Source organism: Pseudophryne corroboree, chromosome 3 (genome assembly GCF_028390025.1).
Source record: "Pseudophryne corroboree isolate aPseCor3 chromosome 3, aPseCor3.hap2, whole genome shotgun sequence".
NCBI classification, from domain to species: domain Eukaryota; kingdom Metazoa; phylum Chordata; class Amphibia; order Anura; family Myobatrachidae; genus Pseudophryne; species Pseudophryne corroboree.
Window position 1 is genome coordinate 276,448,000 of NC_086446.1, and position 23,451 is coordinate 276,471,450.

The window sequence follows — 23,451 nt, forward strand, 5'->3', positions numbered from 1 at the left end:
GAATCCACCGGGATTCAGGTTCTGGTGGCGTTAGATTTCACTCGCACCGCTCGAGGAGTGATGAATTATAGATACATTTCCGCACTCGCCAATTTGTTAGATAATATCACTGAAATGTATGATGACACGTTTAGATACACTGGAAGAGAACTTCAAGCTTACAAAACAGAACTAGTTCAGCATAGGATGGTTCTTAATTATCTTACAGCAGTAACAGGCGGATATTGTGTTACATTGGCAACACAGTACGGCATAAAGTGTTGCACGTATATCACAAATAGCACCGAGGATCCGGTAGAGGTCATAGACCAAAAGATGGACGATATTCTCCAATTGAAGTGGGAATTTCGTCGAAAACACAATCTCACCCTTGCTGCTGTAGGTAATGAGCTGACTGGTTGGGTGTCATGGTTGAACCCGCGAAATTGGTTCTCCGGTTTAGGAGACTGGGCTCAATTAGTCATAATGGACGTTGGAAAGTTTCTCCTATGTATCTTAGGTGTTATTATATCTATTGGAGTGATATTTAGATGCGGGCAGGCTTTAATGAGGTGCAAACAAAGTACAAAAGTGATGAGCTTGAGGAGTGAGGAAACTGTAATTAACCTGGATTTGATTTATGACCCAATGATAGAAACCATGATGTGATGAAAATGCGATTATAAGGTCCGTTTCTTTCACCTGTTTTTCTGCTTTTCCCCAAGATACAAAGACCCCCTTGGACGAGGAAGTTGACGAGACGCTATACAGACAACAGACAAGCACCAAAGATGAAGTTTTGACCACTTGAGAAATGGACATTTGATGAACTTTGCCATGGATCCCCAGTTTCCCTAGTATTCTTAAACTCACGCTAGCCCAACATCTTTGTAAATCTGATGGCACTGACAAAGCTATTTGCTCATGCCCAAGGAGCAATACAGCGCAAAGAAGACGACTCTCAACAGATACCGAACAAAACTTCAACAACAGATGTACATTTCCCTGACATAGAATACCACCGCATTTACCGTAATTATGTCTTTTCTTCATTTCTACAACCCTCAGGTAATAACACACATAGTATAGGGAATACAGGCACAGATACCAGCAATCACATATTCCCCCATTCATGTATCATCAACTAAAATGTGCTCCCCATTCTGTTCAAAAGCCGAAAAGAGCTCGGTAAAGTTTGACAGCCCATCCACAGACCTGTACCACGGGATAAGAAGGAATTCAAATGTATACTTCGCAATACCTCGAAGCTTGATTTACCACACGTACGGCACGATGATACATGACCCTCCAAACATGGACTCATACACACATACTTCTGCTATCTCACTAGGTCATACCCTCTTCACACCTACTCCTCTCTTCTTCCTTACCCAACCATGGAAATGAATTAACCCCTGACTTATATTTTTCTCCTTTTTGAAATGTTTTGAAGGTGGCAGTTATTATTGACTGCCAAAGGGTGGACTGTCAAAGTCAGAAAAATATCCCTATACACGCTGCCATATTTGCACCTCACGCTGGTCCGCGCTGCGCATGCGTGCGCTTTCCCGTGATAGCGCATACCCGCTGATGCGTGCACCCGCTCGCATCGGTATGCGTATTTACGGTAAGGAGTATGTAGTCGTAGCGTGCGACCCAATCGTTACATATTTTCACAATTAATGTAGTTTGTAGACCATGGTCCCTTTGATAGATTCTGAAAGTTTGGTTAATATAGAATGTCCCTGAACGGAGGAATCCCTCTTTGTATTGTAGGAAGGGTCTAACAGGAATCATACAGCAGTGTTTGGTACCCATCGGAAGGGTATTTAAATAGCAATATTCTGGTGTTGGTTTGGAGCGTATTAATCGCTCGTGCGAATAGTTATGGACATAAGAAGTTATGTCCATTTATTATTCATGCACCTGAACAGTGGAGACAGGTATCAGTGGGTCTCAAATGGCTCTTTGACCTCAGAGATCCCCCAAACAATAGTTTGCATGTTGGGAGGGCCTCATAACTTTACATGCATAAGGTAAGCACCGGAATAGTAATTGAAGATCAATTGTACTCCAAATCAGTATCTTTCCCGCAGACGGAGTACAATAGTCTTTAATTACACTGAGCTTTGAGACTCAATGAGGAGGGCCAACACCTGTGTTTTCGAATGGATTAGGGTTTGTATCCAGGAGAATGAGGGCTGAGATGTCATTGTCTCAACTGAAAGTGGACATCATGAATATAGAACAAAACCCAGACAGGATTCTGTTTTGTATTCGTCAAACAATAGCTCTCCAGAAGACAGGAATGTGTTGGTCATCACCCATTGTGTTGCATAAACAAGGCCACTGATACAACACAGCCCACCTGTATGAATCAACCTATGACCTTTGTTATAATGCGAAGCCGAATTCCTGCGTCCAATGGACAATGAGATTGTAGGGACCATTGGATTGCATTGTGTGAGTAGCATAAAAGACGGGCCTGTGGCATCCAGCTGGCACTTCTCATCAAACGGTTCTCATTGCTGATAATCGGGAAGCTGGCAGTCCAGAAGCGCTTGCGATCGTTACCCTTGTGCGTAAGTTTCTCTCCGTAATCATTGTCTTTCTGTGAGCCATTTCTCTCATCTCTCTCCCTATCTCTCTCTCTCTCTCTCCGTCTCTCTCCATCTCTCTCCCTCTCTCTCTCTGTCTCTCTCTCTCTCTCTCCCTTCTCTTTTCTCCCATATCTCCCCTTGACTAGTATTGTATTGTATTGTATTAGATTGGTATTGTATTGTATTTCTAGTGTAGCTATTTTGGTTAGGAAGTCTCTGTTATATTGTAGTGTATCATTTGTACTGTGATTCCTTTTTGCAAGTATATTAGTTATAATACATATAATAGGCTTTGGACCCTAAACAAGTATCTGTGTATTTCCTATAGTTTTAAGTGTTCACTTGAGCGTCGGTGACGCTCAAGCAGCTTTGTAGTTAGTCAGGTTACACAAGGTTGCACTTACACCCTGTATTCACATTAAGGTATTCTGTGTATTTCATTGATAATAGGTTTAGACATAAAGGTATAGCGTTGTGAGCGTCTGCGCCACTGGTGATCTCCTCGTGGTCTCGAGCGTCCGCTACGCCATAGCGAATCATTACTCTAGTCATCACCAATAACGTGCTGTCCTGTGATCACTGGGCCGTGAGCGAACGTGACGCTTGAGCGTCTCGCCTACGGCTAAGCGATCGTTACGCAACTAGTGTACCCTTACGGTACTTCTTAAGTAAACAGCGTACAGTGTTCTTAGACTTCATTAAGGGTTGTTTATACGACAAAGGAATTTAACATTGTCACCCTGGATATCCTTATCCATTAGGAATTTATCTAATCCATTCTTAGAGGTGTTGACTGAGTCCACCATTACAATTCCCTCAGGCAGGGAATTCCAAACACGTATCGTTCTTACCGTGAAAAAGCCTTTACGCCGTATTGTGCGGCATCTCCTTTCCTCTAACCTGAGCGAGTGTCCACGAGTTCTTTGTGTTGATCTAACCAAAACAGGTCCTGCACAAGATCTGTGTATTGTCCCCTTATATATTTGTAGATGTTGATCATGTCCCCTTAGTCTCCTCTTTTCCAGTGTAAACATGCCTAGTCTTGCAAGCCTTTCCTCGTATTCCAGCGTCTCCATGCCCTTAATTAGTTTGGTCGCCCGCCTCTGAACCTTTTCTAGCTCCAGGATATCCTTTTTGTAGTATGGTGCCCAGAATTGTACACAGTATTCAAGGTGTGGCCTCACTAGTGATTTATACAATGGGAGTATAACACTCTCGTCCCTAGCATCAATTCCTCGTTTTATGCATGCTAATATTAGCCTTCTTTGCTGCAATCCTACTTTGGGTACTAGTGCTTCGTTTGCTATCTATGAGGACACCCAAGTCCTTTTCCAGTACAGAATCCCCTAATTTTACCCCATTTAGTATGTAGGTGTTATTTTTGTTCTTGTTACCACAGTGCATTACCTTACACTTGTCTGTATTGAAGCACATTCTCCATTTCGCTGCCCATGCTTCTAATTTAACTAAGTCGTTCTGAAGCGACTCAGCATCCTCCTCCGTATTTATAACTTTACACAATTTGATATCATCTGCAAAAATTGACACCATGCTCTCTAGACCTTCTGTTAGGTCGTTAATGAAAATATTGAACAATAGCGGTCCTAATACTGAGCTTTGTGGCCCACCACTTTGCACTTCAGTCCAATTTGAAAAAGATCCATTAACCACAACGCGCTGCTCCCTATTATCTAACCAATTTTTGATCCAAGTGCATATTGTGCTTCCTAGCCCTATTTCTTGTAGCTTGTAGATAAGTCTCATGTGCGGTACAGTGTCGAAAGCTTTCGCAAAGTCTAAAAAGATTACATCCACCTCTTTACCCTGATCTAGGTTTGCACTTACTGTTTCATAAAAGCCAAGTAAGTTGGTTTGACAGGATCTGTCCTTCACAAATCCATGTTGATTCCTTTTAATAACCTTATTGACTTCAAGGAACTTCTGAATACTATCTCTTAGAATACCTTCCAATACTTTCCCCACTATAGATGTAAGACTAACTGGTCTATAATTACCTGGTTCAGCTTTACTTCCCTTTTTGAATATAGGCACTACTTCCACTATACGCCAGTCTTTGGGAACCATACCTGATATTACTGAATCCTTAAAGATCAAAAATAGCGGTTTTGCAAGTTCAGAGTGAAGCTCCATTAGAACCCTTGGGTGAATTCCATCGGGACCCGTTGACTTATTAATCTTTAAATGTTTTAATCGGTCACAGACTACCTCCTCGCTTAAATAAGTACCTATCAGTGGGACATTCTCATTATTGAGATTATATGTTAGTCCCTGAATTGGCTCTTTGACTCTGACTGTTTGGCCACCCCTGTTCTATTGTAATGTGGACACTACTATATATTTCTATTATGGGGCATTACTATATATTTCTTTTTTAATGTGAGACACTAGTATATGGGGTATATTCAATTGAAGTCGAAAGCTGCCGTCTGTCGAAAATACGGCATTTTTCAACTTTTTTAGGTCGGAAAGGGTTCCAACCTATTCAATATAACCCCAAATTATTTGACAAGTCGAGGAATTCGACTTGTCGAAAAGCACATGGATTGTCGGAATAGCTACCAATCCACGTGCTTTTGGACCCCTTTTCGACCATCTCAATTCAACTTGAAAAAGATTTAAAGTGAGATTCAGGAGCACAGACGGGGAAGAGCCGCGGGCAGAGGGGGAGAGCAGCGCCAGAGGAGACGAGGAGGAGATGGGAGAGCCGCGGGCAGAGGGGGAGAGCAGCGCCGGAGGAAACAAGGAGGAGACCGGAGAGGCGCAGGCAGAGGGAGAGAGCAGCGCCGGAGGAGACGAGGAGGAGACGGGAGAGCCGCGGGCAGAGGGGGACAGCAGCGCCGGAGGAGATGAGGAGGAGACGGGAGAGCCGCGGGCAGAGGGAGAAAGCAGCACTGGAGGAAACGGGAGAGCGGTGGGCAGAGGGAGAGAGCAGCGCCGGAGGAGACGAGGAGGAGACGGGAGAGCCGCGGGCAGAGGGGGAGAGCGGCGCCGGAGGAGACGATGGAGGGGAGACGGGGGAGAGTACTATTATACTGGAGGCGGTACTAAATATTTCTAGCCTTGCCTCCAGAGTGCAAAGAAAAGGGACTGTGCTATGTAGCCACTCTCCCTAGTGTCCTGTGGTTATGAGGGGTCATTCTGAGTTGATCGCTCGCTAGCTGTTTTTTGCAGCCGTGCGAATGCATAGTCACTGCCCACTGGGGAGTATATTTTAGCTGTGCAAGTGTACGATCTCATGTGCAGTTGAGCTCTGCAAAAACATTTTGTGCAGTTTCTGAGTAGCTCTGAACTTACTCAGCCCTTGCGATCACTTCAGCCTGTCTGGTCTCGGAATTGACGTCAGACACCCACCCTGCAAACGCTTGGACATGCCTGTGTTTTTCCAAACACTCCCAAAAAACGGTCATTTGCCGTCCATAAACGCCTTCTTCCTGTCAATCTCCTTGCGATCGCCCATGCGAATGGATTCTTCGTTAAATCCATTGCACAGCAACGATCCTCTTTGTACCCTTACGACGCGCCTGCACATTGCGGTGCATACGCATGCGCAGTAGTGACCTGATCGCTGCGCTGCGAAAAACAGCAGCGTGCAATCAGGTCGGAATGACCTCCAATGCCCCCTTATGACACGTGACCACGCCCATTTTTTGGCACACTCAGTACCACTAAGAAAATATTTCTACTTTTGCACCACTGAGTCACAGAGGCTATATATCACAGTGTTTCAAGTCTCAACTAATGTGTTAAGGGGGGTACTCACGGAGAGATCCATGCTTAAAATCTAAGCAATCTGACTAGATTGCTTAGATTTTAAGCACAGATCATTCGTGTGTAGCCCCCTCAGCGATAGCGATGCGCGGCCCCGCACATCGCTATCGCCGCTGCTAGATTGAGCCTACATGCAGGCCCCCGTCCTCCCCCCGCATCGCTCAGCACACATCGCGCTGTGCTGAGCAGTGGCAAACGCAGGATTTAGCGAGTATATATATATACACAGTGGTCGAAGTGGAAATTTTGAAGTGGGGGTATGCAAGAGTCAAGGACGTAATTATGCGCGCCTTCGGCACGCTCCAGAAAAGGGGCGTGGTCACCCAAAAGGGGGCATGTCCAGTGTAGTAGAACCCCTTATACTATCTAGTACTTGTGCCCCTTTCACCTTATAGCACACGGTACGAGCCGAAACTCACATTGTAGCACACTGAATGAGCCGAAACTCACATTGTCGCACACTGAATGAGCCGAAACTCACATTGTAGCAAACTGAATGAGCCGAAATTCACATTGTAGCACACTGAATGAGCCGAAACTCACATTGTAGCACACTGAATGAGCCGAAATTCACATTGTAGCACACTGAATGAGCCGAAATTCACACTGTAGCACACTGAATGAGCCGAAATTCACATTATAGCACACTGTATGAGCCGAAATTCACATTATAGCACACAGAATGAGCCGAAATTCACATTGTAGCACACTGAATGAGCCGAAATTCACATTGTAGCACACTGAATGAGCCTAAATTAACATTGTAGCACACTGAATGAGCCGAAATTCACATTGTAGCAGGGAGAGAGAGTGACGACAGGGAGAGAGAGTGACGACAGGGAGAGAGGTGACAGCAGGGGAACATTACCTAATTTGTTGCTGGTGGCTGGCAGCGGTGAGCGATGGGCTGCTGGCGGCGAGCAGCGTGCGGTGAGCGGCTGGAGGTGAGCGGCGTGCGGTGGGCACCGGCCGCTGCACAGGGACAGGGAGCACAATGTGCAGCAGGATGGCCACTTCCCTCGCCTCCTGCTGCACTTTCAGTGCATTTCCGCCTCACTTCGACCAATATATATATATATATATATATATATATATATATATATACACATACATACATGTGTGTGTGTGTGTGTGTATATATATATATGTACGTACATACCACATTAAAACATACATACATAAACACACACATCCATACATACATACACATCCATACATACACATCCATACATACATACATACCTACATACATACTGTACATACACCAGTGCACAAACACACAGGCATACTGTACATCAGGCTTGTCCAACCCGCGGCCCGCGGGCCGCATGCGGCCCAAGTCGGCTAGTAATGCGGCCCAGGAGCAGCGCTGCAGCAGAGGTTTTTTTTTTTTTTTTGAGTACGGACACCACATGTGAGGCTGAGCCGGCCCCAGCAGGCTGTCAGCACATCCTGATTGGATTGCTGCTGCTGGGACCAGCACCAGCTCACGCCCTCTCCGCTGTCAGTCATAGTGTAGCCCTCCTCCGCTGCATAGCGGCACACGTGACTGAGCAGCGCGAGAGTAGAGGAGCCCAGCGGAGAAGTTGGTTGTACAAGAACACGTGGAGCGGCGGACGGAGACGGAGGCAGCGCTGCAGGAGCGGTAAGTATGTGTCTGTGCGTGTGTGTGTTTTTTTTTACAGCTACAAGGGGCACAGTACAAGGGCGCAGCTACAAGGGGCACAGTACAAGGGGGCAGCTACAGGGCCACAACTACAAGGGGCACAGTACAAGGGGGCAGCTACAAGGGGCACAGTACAAGGGGGCAGCTACAGGGCCACAACTACAAGGGGCACAGTACAAGGGGGCAGCTACAGGGCCACAACTACAAGGGGCACAGTACAAGGGGACAGCTACAGGGCCACAACTACAAGGGGCACAACTACAAGAGGCACAGCTACAGGGGCACAACTACAAGGGGCACAGTACAAGGGGGCAGCTACAGGGCCACAACTACAAGGGGCACAACTAGAAGGGGCACAGTACAAGGGGCACAGCTACAGGGGCACAACTACAAGGGGCACAGTACAAGGGGGCAGCTACAGGGCCACAACTACAAGGGGCACAACTAGAAGGGGCACAGTACAATGGGCACAGCTACAGGGGCACAGCTACAAGGGGCACAGTACAAGGGGGCAGCTACAAGGGGCACAGTACAAAGGGGCAGCTACAGGGCCACAACTACAAGGGGCACAGTACAAGGGGGCAGCTACAAGGGGCACAGTACAAGGGCGCAGCTACAAGGGGCACAGTACAAGGGGGCAGCTACAGGGCCACAACTACAAGGGGCACAGTACAAGGGGGCAGCTACAAGGGGCACAGTACAAGGGGCAGCTACAGGGCCACAACTACAAGGGGCACAGTACAAGGGGGCAGCTACAAGGGGCACTGTACAAGGGGGCAGCTACAGGGCCACAACTACAAGGGGCACAGTACAAGGGGGCAGCTACAAGGGGCACAGTACAAGGGTGCAGCTACAGGGCCACAACTTCAAGGGGCACAGTACAAGGGGGCAGCTACAGGGTCACAACTACAAGGGGCACAGTACAAGGGGCACAGCTACAGGGGCACAACTACAAGGGGCACAGTACAAGGGGGCAGCTACAGGGCCACAACTACAAGGGGCACAACTAGAAGGGGCACAGTACAAGGGGCACAGCTACAGGGGCACAACTACAAGGGGCACAGTACAAGGGGGCAGCTACAAGGGGCACAGTACAAGGGGGCAGCTACAAGGGGTACAGTACAAGGGGGCAGCTACAGGGGCACAACTACAAGGGGCGCAGTACAAGGGGGCAGCTACAAGGGGCACAGTACAAGGGGGCAGCTACAGGGCCACAACTACAAGGGGCACAGTACAAGGGGCACAGTACAAGGGGGCAGCTACAGGGCCACAACTACAAGGGGCACAGTACAAGGGGGCAGCTACAGGGGCACAACTACAAGGGGCGCAGTACAAGGGGGCAGCTACAAGGGGCACAGTACAAGGGGGCAGCTACAAGGGGCACAGTACAAGGGGGCAGCTACATGGGCACAACTATAAGGGGCACAGCTACAGGGGCACAACTACAAGGGGCACAGTACAAGGGGCACAGCTACAGGGGCACAACTACAAGGGGCACAGTACAAGGGGGCAGCTACAAGGGGCACAGTACAAGGGGGCAGCTACAGGGGCACAACTACAAGGGGCGCAGCTATAGTGGCACAGCTACAAGGGGCGCAGCTACAGGGGCACAACTACAAGGGACGCAGCTACAGGGGCACAGCTACTAGGGGCACAGTACAAGGAGCGCAGCTACAGGGGCACAACTACAAGGGGTACAACTACAAGGGGCACAGTACAAGGGGCGCAGCTACAGGGGCACAACTACAAGGGGCACAGTACAAGGGGCGCAGCTACAGGGGCACAACTACAAGGGGCGCAGCTATAGTGGCACAGCTACAAGGGGCGAAGCTACAGGGGCACAACTACAAGGGATGCAGCTACAGGGGCACAGCTACAAGTAAGTTTAATATGTTAACTATGTTTTCTATGGTTTTTTTGGATGATCAGGTATCGTTACTGTTGTTTTATTTTATGTGCGGCCCAAACCAAATTTTCATCTTCTAATGTGGCCCAGGGAAGGTAAAAGGTTGGACACCCCTGCTGTACATACAAACATATAAATACACACATAAACACTGGCTGTAAACTTACGTGATTCATCAGGGCCTGGGAGAGCAGAAGGAAGGCAGAGTGAGGACGGAGCGGAGGGAGCTGCTGTTGCTGAGCATGCGCAGCCAGCAGCTCCCCCGGCACATTCTGCAAGCAGAGAGCTCCACAGCTCTCTCTTGCTGCTGCAGCTCCGCGATCGCGGTAGCGGCTTTTGCTGAGACAGAGACAAAGCTGTCTCCGTCTCAAAATAGAAATCTCAGCTCATCAGGGGGGGTTTCCAGGTACTCTGAAACCCCCCCTGCGTGCGCCACTGCTGAGCGGCGGGAGAGATGTGTGCTGAGCGGTTCGCTCAGCACACATCTCTCCCGTGTATAGCCCCTTTATATCTGTAATGTGATCTGTGTGTAAATTACCACAGGACTCTGGAAAGCTGCAGAAGTGTGACTTTACTATCTGCACTCTTGCTGAACAATGGCTGCAGAGGCACTTCCTGTATAACAAACACTTCTTTTAAAACAAGTGGATAACATACTGCAAACATCCGCAATAGCACTGCATGAACACCTTTTGTTATTTGCTCCACTAATCAAACAAAAAACTAAAACAAAAAAAAAACAATCTTGCTAAATTGAATAGAAACATTTAAGACGAGTAAGTATATTAATATAATTCGTAACAGCAGTGTTACAACCCAATTGAAAAACATAGTTAAATTGGTGTTGCTCATTGCAACCAATATGATCTGGTCATTTTTCTAGTACAGTTCACAATATGAAAGAGATTGTCTTAAGGGCCCTATACACTTGCTGATGTGTTTGGCTGATATGAACAATCTTATTTTAGTAATGAACGATAACTTGTTCACACAGTAGTATCACTTTACCTTATATACATTACTCCTCACAGTAATGCCCCTTATTCACATTACATCACACTGAATTGCTCCTTATTCACATTACACCACACCATATTGCTCTTTATTCACATTAGACCACACAGTAGTGCCCTTTCTTTACGTTACGCCACACAGTAATACACAATGCCATACAGTAATGCCCCTTACACATATGAGACACATTATTAATGTCCTTATAAACATAATGCGCCTTACACATTATGCCAACCTTTATTAATTTCCTTATACACATAATGTCCTTTACACATATGCCGCACATTATTAATGCCCTTATAGACATAATGACACACATAATGCCCCTTACAAATATGCCGACCTCTACTGCACAACCAACCCACTCGCATACAGCACTCACATAGCCACTAACACTGTGACCTCTGCCTCTGCTTGGATACAGATGTGTCCTCGTATATCTTGCTTCAATACGCCATGCAGCAGGAAATGCCTGGCGTGAGTCAGCTGGCAGCTCTGCTATTGTCGGGCGCCTTTTTTTGACAAAAATGCATCTTATTTGCATTACTACGTGGCTAGGATGCACAAGCAGCTTCTGCTGATTAAAATTATATGTGGCAAGCCGATATTCTGTGTGCGACTGTGGCTGTATCTGCATACGAAATGCTACAGTGATTTCCAGGAATACACTATAACATAGCATTTCATATGCATTACAGCCGCAGTCCCACACAGAATGTAGGCATGCTGCATATCATTTTAATCAGCAGAAGCTGCTTGTGCCACCAAGGCATACCAAATGCCATAGGCATTTGCCTAGTTTGCCTATGCCTAGGGTCGCCTCTGCCCATACATCATCAATTACAAGATTCAGTGATTTTTTCCCCCCAATTTAAAGATTCCCCAATACACACAATCTGCGCCCATACTATACATTACAGATATTTTTCAGTGATTTGCAGATCCTTTTCAGAAAATACAGATCTACCCGGAACCTTGAAAGGCTCATCATTTTATTAGTAATGGTCTGCAAATCTGCTGATTGTTACAATAAGCTAGCAATCTACATATAGCCCCAATTGATCTGTGAAATTTAACATGTTGAAAAACCTGATTTACAAGTTCCGATCACTTTGTAGTTGGAATCTTCGATCTGTGAAACCAATACAATGCACATTTTGTTACACAATCATCTGCAAAACGCCAAATTGCCCCAAATCTCAAACGTGTGAAAAAGAAAATTTAAAAGTGTCATAGTTTCCCTGAAAGTTATTAACCTAAAGAAATGAATAGTTTATTCCCATTGAAAAAGTGTTCTGCAGAGGCTGGTAGAGGGATGAATGATATCTGCCAGTTGATAAAGAGGAATAGTCACATAATATTTGGTAGTCTAATTAGAGGTAAATTTACTAAGATGGGAGTTCTATTTAAGATGGGATGTTGCCCATAGCAACCAATCAGATTCTACTTTATATTTATCTAGCACCTTCTAGAAGATAATACCTGGAATTTGATTTGTTGCTATGTGGAACATCCCATCTTAAATAGAACTCCCATTTTAGTAAATTTACCCCACAGAGTGTGCCAAAAGCATAAATTAAATTTTCTGTACTTTCAAAAATAGGTCCCTACTTATAAGTTCTATGATCTTTTAGTTTTTCTTAATTACTCATAATGGTTCAGTACATGAACCATTATGAGTAATTATATGGATACTATACTATATTTTACTGACTTTGTGTTCCTATCAATTCACAGAGGTTTGATAACAGAATCATGTAAAATGGGTGAACCTTCCACAAAGAAGTGCGATCTCAAGACCAGTGTGGACTTAGGGGCAGAGGAACAGAAAGATGAGGGATTGACCATTGCACTAGAGAGGAAGGAAACTGTCTTGAAATTCCTAAAGAAAGACCTAAATAAGCCCCTTCTCAAAACATATCATCTCCAGGTGAAGATTCTCGCCAAATGCTCCTTTTACCTTGAGATTCTACCTAGGTATTTGCCACTGGGAGACCAAAACCTGATACCTATGACTATGTCTCCACTCGTAGACCCCTGTAAATTTCGGCGTATGAAAAAGATAGGCACCTTCCAGACTAAGATCCAGATCCTACTGTTGGAAGAATTCTTGGAGCAATTGCAAAAAGGCAGAGTGAAGCTAAAAGAGATTGTACAATCTTACAGCATTAGCAGCTTCTTAACAAAATGGAACTACATCAGCCAGTGTCTATCCAACATAACAGGCCTTCTAGACAACTTTCTGTCCATGTTAGTGCCTGGGCCACTCTATATGAAGCATCATCTGATATTAGATGTTGGAGGCATTGCTATTCCTAAACTCCAGCTGGTCCTGACAACGAAACCACCAGTAGTGTTTGACCGATTGGAGTGTAAGGCTCATGAGAACTGGATAAGCCTGAAATGGTACACGCATGGGCAGGAGACCCAAACAGAAAAATATGATCTGTTTTTCCAGATATGCCAAGTACAAACAACTCAGCATTCCGTGCAAGAATCCATAGTCTCCATTAGCACCAACCACTTAGTAATCCGCCATCTACTGCAAGATCAGATTTATGAGTTCTCCATACGAAGGGCAGAGACTAGTAATTTGGTGTATGAAGCTTGGCATGATGTCATCACGCTGAAGACACAGCAAACAAGGCAAAGCACTGCACTGTCACACATTAGCCAGCTACAAGAGACACACAATTGACACTTGTCCCCAGTACAATACTTAATGGTACCTTTATCCTCCTTATAGAAACATAGCATTCCCTGGGGAGGAAGACACAATAATCTTTGTGTGTTACTCTTTCATTTGAACCATGCCTGCGTGTATCTGTATACAATTTTATTACACTTGTAGAATAAGTAATATCTTTTCAATACACTACTATAAATTTTGCGTGACTGTAGTCTCCAATTAATTCAGAGTGTTCTGTATATTAATGTAATGCAATCAATGATCTTTCGCTAACGGTTCTGTCTTATCCTGCAAGTAAATTAATGAGAGGACTTTCTAAGGAGGATATTTGTGTTCTTATGCATAGGCACTGGAAAAGGGGGGCAAGTGGGCAGCTCAAACCCCCCCAAAATATTTGAGAGGTGCCAAATAACTGTGTCGAGGGGCACAGTGCAGCTCCCATCCACAGTTAATACTGCCAGTGTCAGGAGGGAGATAATATCCTTTCCGGGCTACTCCACCTACTCCCTCCCCATAGCCCTTCTCCACATGCATCTAGGGCCCTCTGTCCTTCTGCCCCCAGCTCCACCCCCTACTGTGTGTGGCCAGTTACTGTGGGCTGGCCCCTCCTCTGAGACCTGTTTTACACAGGTAAGTCCGGATCCCCCTGAGGGGACAAAATTCAGTGATTTAGTGGCGCCAAAATGAAATTATATTTTCCCCCCAAACCAAAAAGGTTGTCGCGCTCTGGTTCATATGACAATATGGTGTAATAAACTAATTTAAAAAAAAAGACTCTGAAATACTTTAGCAGTTAATTTGATAGATCTGTATTTCTTGTACTTTATGTGTAAGCACACCATTAGGATAATGTATAGCTGGACGTCACATACGTCTGATATATTTGTGTAAACTACACTTATCTCTTTCAGTATGCAATAATAGTCCTTACAGTGGTTTAGCTCAGTTAAAGGGGTTGATCCTATTACCTGCGAAGGGTGCGATGTGCCGTTGCCGCTGTGTTTAAACGCAGGCAATGGCACCCAATCTCACACCCTTCACAGGCTGATTTCGGGCTGAATTTGCACCAGAGTGCTCAGAGCCCTATGGAGTGTGAATATGGGTTGTCGTAAAGTGTGGCCACTGCCGGGATAATTCACATCCGCGAAAATCCCGGCTAATTGGCTCGACCCCTATAGACACAGATGGCCTGATTCTGAGTTTGGGAGTAAAGCAAAAAAGCAAGTAACTGTGCACCTGGAACACACCAATTTTTTTGTTTGCATGCTGGGTGAATACTGGCTACTTTTGTATGTAGCCCACAAACATTGGGCAGCTTTATTTTTACCCTGCACTTTAGATTTGGGTTTGGACAGACCCATCCAATTCTAAATATCCCTGCACATTTTACATCTGCCCCACCTGCAGTGTAACACGGGTTTTCCAAGTTACTTGTTTTTTTTATTTTTTTTATTTACTCCCAATTGAGAATCAACTCCAGATTATTGCTACATATTTTCGGAATGGTTTATAGTATACTGTAATCTCCTCCCAACTGGCCTCCCTGACAATTACCTCTCTCCACTCCAATCTATCCTCAATGCTGCAGTCCGGCTCATCTTCCTCACCAAACGCACTACGTCTACCTCCCCTCTCCTAAAGGCCCTCCACTGGCTTCCCTTCCCTTTCAGAATCCAATTCAAACTCCTCACACTCACTTACAAAGCTCTCACCCACTCCTCTCCCAGTTACATCTCTGATCTTATCTCCCTTTACTCTCCCACCCATCCTCTTCACTCTACTAATGCATGCCGACTCTCCTGTCTTCTGATTACTTCCTCCCACTCCTACCTCCAAGATTTTTCACGTGCTGCTCCCTTACTCTGTAATTCTCTACCTCTCCCCCTCAGACTCTCCACCTCTCTACAGAACTTCATATGGGCTCTCAAGACCCACTTCTTTACCAAACCGAGCCAACTCTCCTCCTAACCCTCTGTCCCACGCTCAGTCTACCCCATCTGGGTCACCCCTATCTGTCTGCCCCTCCCCTTTAGAATGTAAGCTCTCACGATTAGGGCCCTCTTCCCTCGTGTGATTAACCTTTTCTTACTTTAATAATCCTCAACTGCCCAAATCCTGCAGTTCTCGGCCACCTTGATACTTATCTCAGTGTCGTCTACTGGTGTAGTTATAATTAGTTACCCTGTACTTGTCCGATATTGTCTTCAACTGTGTCACTTTTTTCCTGTTTTAATTATGTGTGCATGTACTCTGTAATTGGGTGCTGCGGAACCCTTGTGGTGCCATAGAAATAAAGAATAATAATAACAATAATAATAATAAATAGTAAACTTCCAAACCCCAATCCAGAATTTTTTTATAAATTGACAATGGCAGTGAAACAAATCGGCCATAGGGGCTGCACATTTAGGGCGTCTGTGGTGATACATCAATCCAATATCAAAATGTCTCTTAGGAGATAAATAAGTCTTATGAAATACATAGTAAATATCGGTTATAGCAGGGATAATGTGGGAGGAGTCTGCTTAAGATCGTAGAACATCAATTGTAAAATGAGGAACATTATTACTCCATGTTATTATCCCCTTTAAAAATCTAGTAGGGAATGCAACAAATTATAGTGCATAGAAATGGCCTTCCGCATTGGGAGCTTGAGTTACAGCATCTTACCAAGTGGTTGGACAGATTCACCGGTATCAACCAACGAGCAAATGAGCCAGTATAGTTATGCTTATTCTATGCAAAGAACTAGTTTGTATGAAAGAGTACCATCTGCCAGTGGAACTGTCCAAAAGGTTTGTATGCACTTTACATGCCAACAAGTACAGTAGTAGGCTGCCACACTGTTCTGAAAGCCCCAACAAAGGCAAAAATGATGAGATAAAGACATGTGAGAGGTCGTAAGGGTAAGTTCTGTAGCATGAAGATTTAAGAATACTAGGAGATGGGTATCTGCCAGAAAGCCTTGTTCCAGTGGAGTGTCCGTATAAACATAAGAATTTTGATTCCAGTCCCTAAGATGTGGAAGGAGAGTTTTTGTGGCAAAGGCGTGTTGTCACACGCGTCTGCTGCGACAGATAAGATGGCTGACCTTGAGCCTGCCTTCACAGGCAGGGGGTCATTTCTTAATTTGCTGGGACAGAGATGCGATCACAATTTAATTGCAATCACATCGCTGGTGGCTATTAGCATTCTGGGTGGCCTTGCCCTGTGCTGGGCGGCAGTGCCGTTTCTAGCGGCGGGCGAGCCGTGCAACCGCACGGGGCGCCCGCCGCGGCACTTTGTGTTTCCTTATCTCCTCTCCTCCCTCTTCCCGAGCGCTCCTGCTCAGGGGCGGGGTTTCGCGGAATGACGCGTTTGCGTCGTAATGTCACAACGCAAGCGCGTCATTCCGCGAAACCCTGCCCCCCGAACAGGAGCGCTCGGGAAGAGGGAGGAGAGGAGATAAGCCTGGAAGGAGGAGGCGGCCGGCGCGAGGGACGTGAGGCGGCCGGGCCCGAAGAGCGGGAAGATGTAAGTAGTATCTCTATCTCTCTCTCTCCCCCTTCCTCCCCCCCCCCACTTGACACCTACCTGCCGCACTGTGTAAAACCGGGATACCTGCCTGCCGCACTGTGTAAAATGGGGACACCTGCCTGCCGCACTGTGTAAAATGGGGATACCTGCCTGCCATACTGTGTAAAATGGGGACACCTGCCTGCCATACTGTGTAAAATGGGGATACCTGCCTGCCGCACTGTGTAAAATGGGGATACCTGCCTGCTGCGCTGTGTAAAATGGGGATACCTGCCTGCTGCGCTGTGTAAAATGGGGATACCTGCCTGCCGCGCTGTGTAAAATGGGGGCACCTGCCTGCCACGCTGTGTAAAATGGGGACACCTGCCTGCCGCACTGTGTAAAATGAGGGCACCTGCCTGCGTACTGTGTAAAATGGGGGCACCTGCCTGCGTACTGTGTAAAATGGGGATATCTGCCTGCCGTACTTTGTAAAATGGGGATACCTGCCTGCCGCGCTGTGTAAAATGGGGATACCTGCCTGCCGCACTGTGTAAAATGGGGATACCTGCCTGCCGCACTGTGTAAAATGGGGACACCTGCCTGCCGCGCTTTGTAAAATGGGGACACCTGCCTGCCGCGCTGTGTAAAATGGGGACACCTGCCTGCCGCGCTGTGTAAAATGGGGACACCTGCCTGCCGCGCTGTGTAAAATGGGGACACTTGCCTGCTGTAATGTGTAAAATGGGGACTTTTTTTATTTGTATTTTTTTCCCCTGTGGTGGGCGTGATGATATCAGCCGAGGCCACGCCCACTTTAATGAGACCACGCCCATTTTAATCAGGCCACACACCCTTGTCGGGAGCGCGCGCATGCTTTTTCTTTTTATAGCTATATGGGGGGGGGCACGCAATTTTTTTTTATAGCAATGGGGTGGGGGGCGCATTTTGAAATCTCGCACTGGGAGCCAAATTGTCTAGAAACGGCCCTGCTGGGCGGCCCCAAGCATGCGAGTGATAGCAGTAGCAGAATCTGCTACTGAAACTGAATAATGCCCTAAGTGCATTGACCAGTGAAATATCTTTGGGGAGTTGTGTGTCAAAATGAGAGGACCCTTATTGCACATACAAGTGACGTGCATGCATTACGGGTGTGTGCTGGGAGAAATCCAGTTGGATCCCTTTCAGAAAGGGCAGTGCAATAGAAGACCATAGGTTTCTATAGGGCAACACTATCTGAAGATGGCATTGACCACCGCATCCAAGCTCTGGAATCCATCGCATTCCGGGGCTTGGTGCATATGCGGTACACAGTCAAACCTCCATAAATTGCATTTTACAGAGGTTGGTCCACATCTTGAGGCGTCCTGTACCTGGCCCACTATTTGAGATTTGGAGAAAGGCTAACTTAATTGGCATATATTGTTCTCTCTTAGACATGTGCAGGCATGTGGCAGGGGATCAGCATTTAATCTGCACTGAATCTGGTCTTCCTCCCTCCCATCTCTGTTTTGTTAGTGCATTAGAATGCTTAATATTTGTAGACACTCCCTTACTAATATGTATAAGCCTGAATCTTCAGTGATGGTCCCTAGGACCAGAGGGATGCTGGGAAGTGGGTGGTCCAGTGTGCAGTGTGCCTGGAGTTGGTGATGGAATAAAACAGCACAGCAGTGGACTCACATGTCTCTGTGTCCTTATGACTGGATTTACAAACATATGAACAAAACATGGTGTCAGAAGAAGTATAACTTGGACTGCTAGTGCTCTTAGAGTGTGAAAGAATCCTGCAGCAGTCTGTAAGGCTGTGATACTCAGTGTCTGCAAAGCCTGCCGTGTGCTCCTCTCTTCAAACAGTGAGTAACCATGGATAAACTGGCTCCTCCAACCGGCATGCTGATGTCTGGTAACTTGTCTGAAAACTGGAAAAGATTTAAGCAAAGGTTTAATATATATCTTGCTGCATGTGGAGCTGACACAGAGGCTGACAAAACTAAGGCATCCATTTTCCTCCATGTGATAGGAGAGGATGTGCTGGACATTTATAATAGTTTTCAGTTTGCTGAGGGGCAGAATATGGTGCTATCTTCTATAATGCAAAAGTTTGAAGATTACTTTGTGCCAAGGAAAAATGTGACATATGAAAGATATAAGTTTTTCACATGTGATCAGAAGTCTGGAGATGGATTTGATCAGTATGTTACAGAGCTGCAATCACTCAGTAAAACCTGTGGGTTTGGTGGTTTAAAGGATTCACTGATTAGAGATCGTATTATCTGTGGAATACCTGATAATGGACTCAGAGAGAGACTGCTGAGAGAGAAAGACCTAACACTAGATAAGGCAGTGACTATGTGCAGATCTGCAGAAATAACTAGATTTCAAGCCAAAATGTTACACAAGGAAGTTGATGGTGCTGTACATGTAGTGCAGAAAACAGAGCCAAGCAAACCTCCTTTCTCAAGAATGAAGCCGTCTAAGCCACAGTCTAATAAGGAAATTTGTAGTAGATGTGGAAATGCTCACAATCCTAAAATGTGCCCTGCTTATGGTAAAACCTACATGAAATGTGGTAGACTAAATCACTTTGCCAAATGCTGTAAAATGATAAGTGAAACAACCAAAGTGCATGCTATTAAACAAACAGAGGAATTCTTTGTGGATTGCATTGAACTTTGCAGTGCAGATAAGAAAGAATGGATTGTCCCTTTAACTGTGAACAAGATTGTCATTCCCTTTAAGCTTGATACTGGCGCGCAGGTGAATTTAATATAATTTCAAGACTATAAGACTTTTAGAGTAAAACCTAAAATTCATCCAGTCAAAGTGAAAGTTACAGGGTACACTGGGGAGGAAATTCCTGTGAAAGGTACATGCTTAGTGACACTGAAATATAAAGGACAACAGTTTAAAACATCTCTACTGATTGTGGATAAAAATGTGCAACCGATTCTAGGACTAAGTTCCTGTGAGAAACTAAGCTTGCTAAAGAAAGTTTTTATGGTGACATCACAAGTAGAAGATGACTGCAAATCAATGTTTACAGAATAAAGAGACTTGTTTGAAGGTCTAGGTTGTTTGCCTGGAGAGCATAAAATAAATATAGACACGCAAGTTTCTTCAGTGATACACCCCTGTAGAAAAGTGCCGTTTGCACTGAGAGAAAAACTGAAACAAGGGTTAAATTGCATGGAAGCCTTGGGTGTGATACAGAAAGTTGATGAGCCTACTGAATGGGTAAGCTCCTTAGTAATTGTTGAAAAGAAAAATGGACAACTCAGAATATGTCTAGACCCCAGAGATTTAAACAAAGCTATTAAACGAGAACATTTCAAACTACCAACCAGAGATGAAATCATGTCGCAATTTGCGGGAGCAAAATGGTTCAGTAAATTGGACGCATCTTCAGGATTCTGGCAAATTAAGCTAGATGAGGCCAGCTCAAAGCTTTGTACATTTAATACACCAGAAGGTCTATACAAATTTCTTCGACTACCATATGGAATATTGTCTGCTCCAGAAGTATATCACAAAAAGATACACATGATTTTTTAACATATTCCAGTTGTTGAAACAATGATGGATGACATTATTGTCTGGGGATCTACAAAGGAAGAACATGATTCTAGATTGAGACAAGTAATGGAACTTGTCAAGAAAGTAATGGAACTTGTCAAGAAAGTGAATCTAAAGCTAAACAAGGACAAATGTGAATTTGGCATGAATACACTTACCTTTATGGGTGACGTGGTCTCGGATCAAGGTGTAAAACCAGACCCAAGGAAAATATCAGCCATAGTGAACATGGAACGTCCTAACAACAAAGACGACGTCAGAAGATTCCTAGGAATGATTACTTGCTTATGAAAGTTTATTTCTCAACTCTCTGAACGAACAGCCTCTCTTAGATGGTTTTTGGACAAAGATAATGAGTGGATGTGGTCACATGAACAAGAAGAAAGTTGGCAAAACTTGAAACAGATCATTACAGAGCAACCAGTGCTAAAATTCTTTGATCCTGTCTCTGTAGCCTTATGACTGGATTTCCAAACATATGAACAAAACAATCTCCAAACCTCTATTTCTGCAGCTCCAATAAGCAGAGATCACCACAACTTGGACAGCCCTGGAAGGCTAGTCTACCCCTGTAGAAATGTGAGACTTTGAAAAAGGAAGAGTGAGCTTTAGTGGAGGGTGAATACAGGGGCGTTACCAGAACTTTGTGGCTCCCATAGCAACACCTTTCCCAATGCTTCTTGAAAGGCACTTCTCTGCAGCAGGTATTCATTTTATGCTCCATAATAGTGTCCTAGTTGATTTTCTAAACCATAGTAGTGCCCTAGCAACGCCCCATACCATACCTCCCAACTGATTTTGGCGGGACAGTCCCGTTTTTGTGCACTGTCCTGCTGACCCACCCAAGGGCCATAGTGTCTCACGGTGGGTGGGCAGTTGGGAGGCTCCCTGTCAGCGATGAATAACTGATGTGCGCATATGCACAGCGTCTATTCCATGTGAGAAATAGATAGGGGGCACGGCAGCAGCTCACAGAGCACTGTGCATGCCCCCAAAGTGATGAAAACGGGGGAGAAGTTACGCCTTGTAGCCACAAGGCCACACCTCCTAATTTTGAGTATGTGCTGGCATATGTCCCTCCTCAGGAGTCTTCAAAGTTTGGAGGTATGCCATACTAGTGCCCTACTGTAGCTTATTTTATGAACCATAGTACTTCCCTAGGTTACATTATGTCACGTTGTAAGGCTGCCAGTACAAATTATGCAGCACAGTACCCCCAATTCACATTATGTCATAGTGTCTCCAGTTCATGTTATGCCACATTACTGTACCCTCTGTTCATACTGTGCCACACTATAGTGCATCCATTTCATATTGTGCCACATTTAAGTGCCCTAGTTCTTATGATGTAACATTACATTGCCTTCCACATTACAATGAGCAGATCAGATTATGACACATTACAGTGCCCTCCAGTTTATATTGTGCCACATTAGAGTGACCCTTTACCATTATAACATCCACTACACACTCCTCTCGCTGACAATGTAATGTCACACAGCTCAGGCTAGGCAATGGACCTGTTTAGCAGGCAAATCTGGGAAATTGGAATGCAACTTTATAACCTGTGTCATGGCATCCAATGGCATCCCTTGCACCCACTATAGTTATACCCATGTGTACCCATATATACCCATGTGTACCCATATACCCATATATACCATAGTTATACCCATGTGTGACTATCTGCAGAGGAGGTCTGCAGACAGGTAGTTGGCGTTCTGTAGTGTAGGCACTGACTAACGTTAGGTGCCGTCCGTGGGGAGAATTCATGGTGAGGGCGTTGTGTGAACTGGTATACCAGGCCAGGGGACACAGAATTACTGCCATCATTTAACAGTAGTAGTCCGCAGCCATCTGTAATCATATACATAAAGGATAATAATAATAATAATAATATACAACGGTGGGGACTTATTAAGTGAGATAACCTCCTGACTTGAAATTGTTTAATTTGTTGTATACTGTGTGTGTATATTTACAATAAAGGGCTTTTGCCATTTTACTAAACTGTTTACCTGAGTGATTAGAGAACCCATATTCTCACACGTTAGATGCCCAAGTATGGTATTGAATGTTTGTGCCCCTCGTAGACCAACAGTTTGTACCCATGAGAGTTGAATACAGCCCCTTTTGTCGTACAGGATGCTTCTCAAAGTCACCCCCAAAATCTGTGTCTAGACCAACGTTTAATTTTATCCTTAAGGGGGTATAGTAATTCTTTGGTGTTGGATATAAGGCCTCTTGAGTGTCCAGGCTGAGGAGCAAACTAGAATGGGCTGAGGAAGAAGTCAAAGAAGATGCCATCACTGCTGCTATAGCAGAACGTATGCCCTTCACTGAATGGTGGCCCACGACAAAAACCTAATTGGTATTCCATAACGAGGAGAAAATATATTGGAAACGAGTCACCATGATTCTAGCTATTATATTAATATCCACACTGAGTAGTGTGATAGGGCGATAAGACGATGATTAAATATGGTTCTTCCCTGGCTTAAAAATGAGAGTGGATCAAACTGCATTAAACTGCATTAATTGACAGATGTACAGGGTGCTGTCTATGGATAGAACAATAAAGTTCTAGGAGGGTGGGAGCTGCTTCAGTCTGGGGAATTGTGTAATATTCTATAGAAAGTCCGTAGGGCCAGGAAACTTATGTAGAGGCATAGCAGAGAAAGCCTGAAAGATTTCCTCATCAGTGATATCGGCCTCCAGTAACGCACGCTGCAGAAGA

General features: G+C 45.2%; 1 protein-coding gene across 2 annotated transcripts in view; it reads left to right on the forward strand.

Annotated features, from left to right (window-relative positions):
- FNDC11 (fibronectin type III domain containing 11) overlaps nt 1–13,842 on the forward strand; it is a 32,321-nt gene extending 18,479 nt beyond the window's left edge. For both annotated transcript variants that reach the window (XM_063963491.1, XM_063963492.1), the window contains one exon: nt 12,692–13,842. In XM_063963491.1, the coding sequence (XP_063819561.1) occupies nt 12,692–13,652 (961 nt within the window). In that variant the 3' untranslated portion in view covers nt 13,653–13,842. The remainder of the gene's footprint in view (nt 1–12,691) is intronic.
- Nucleotides 13,843–23,451: the final 9,609 nt, after the last annotated feature.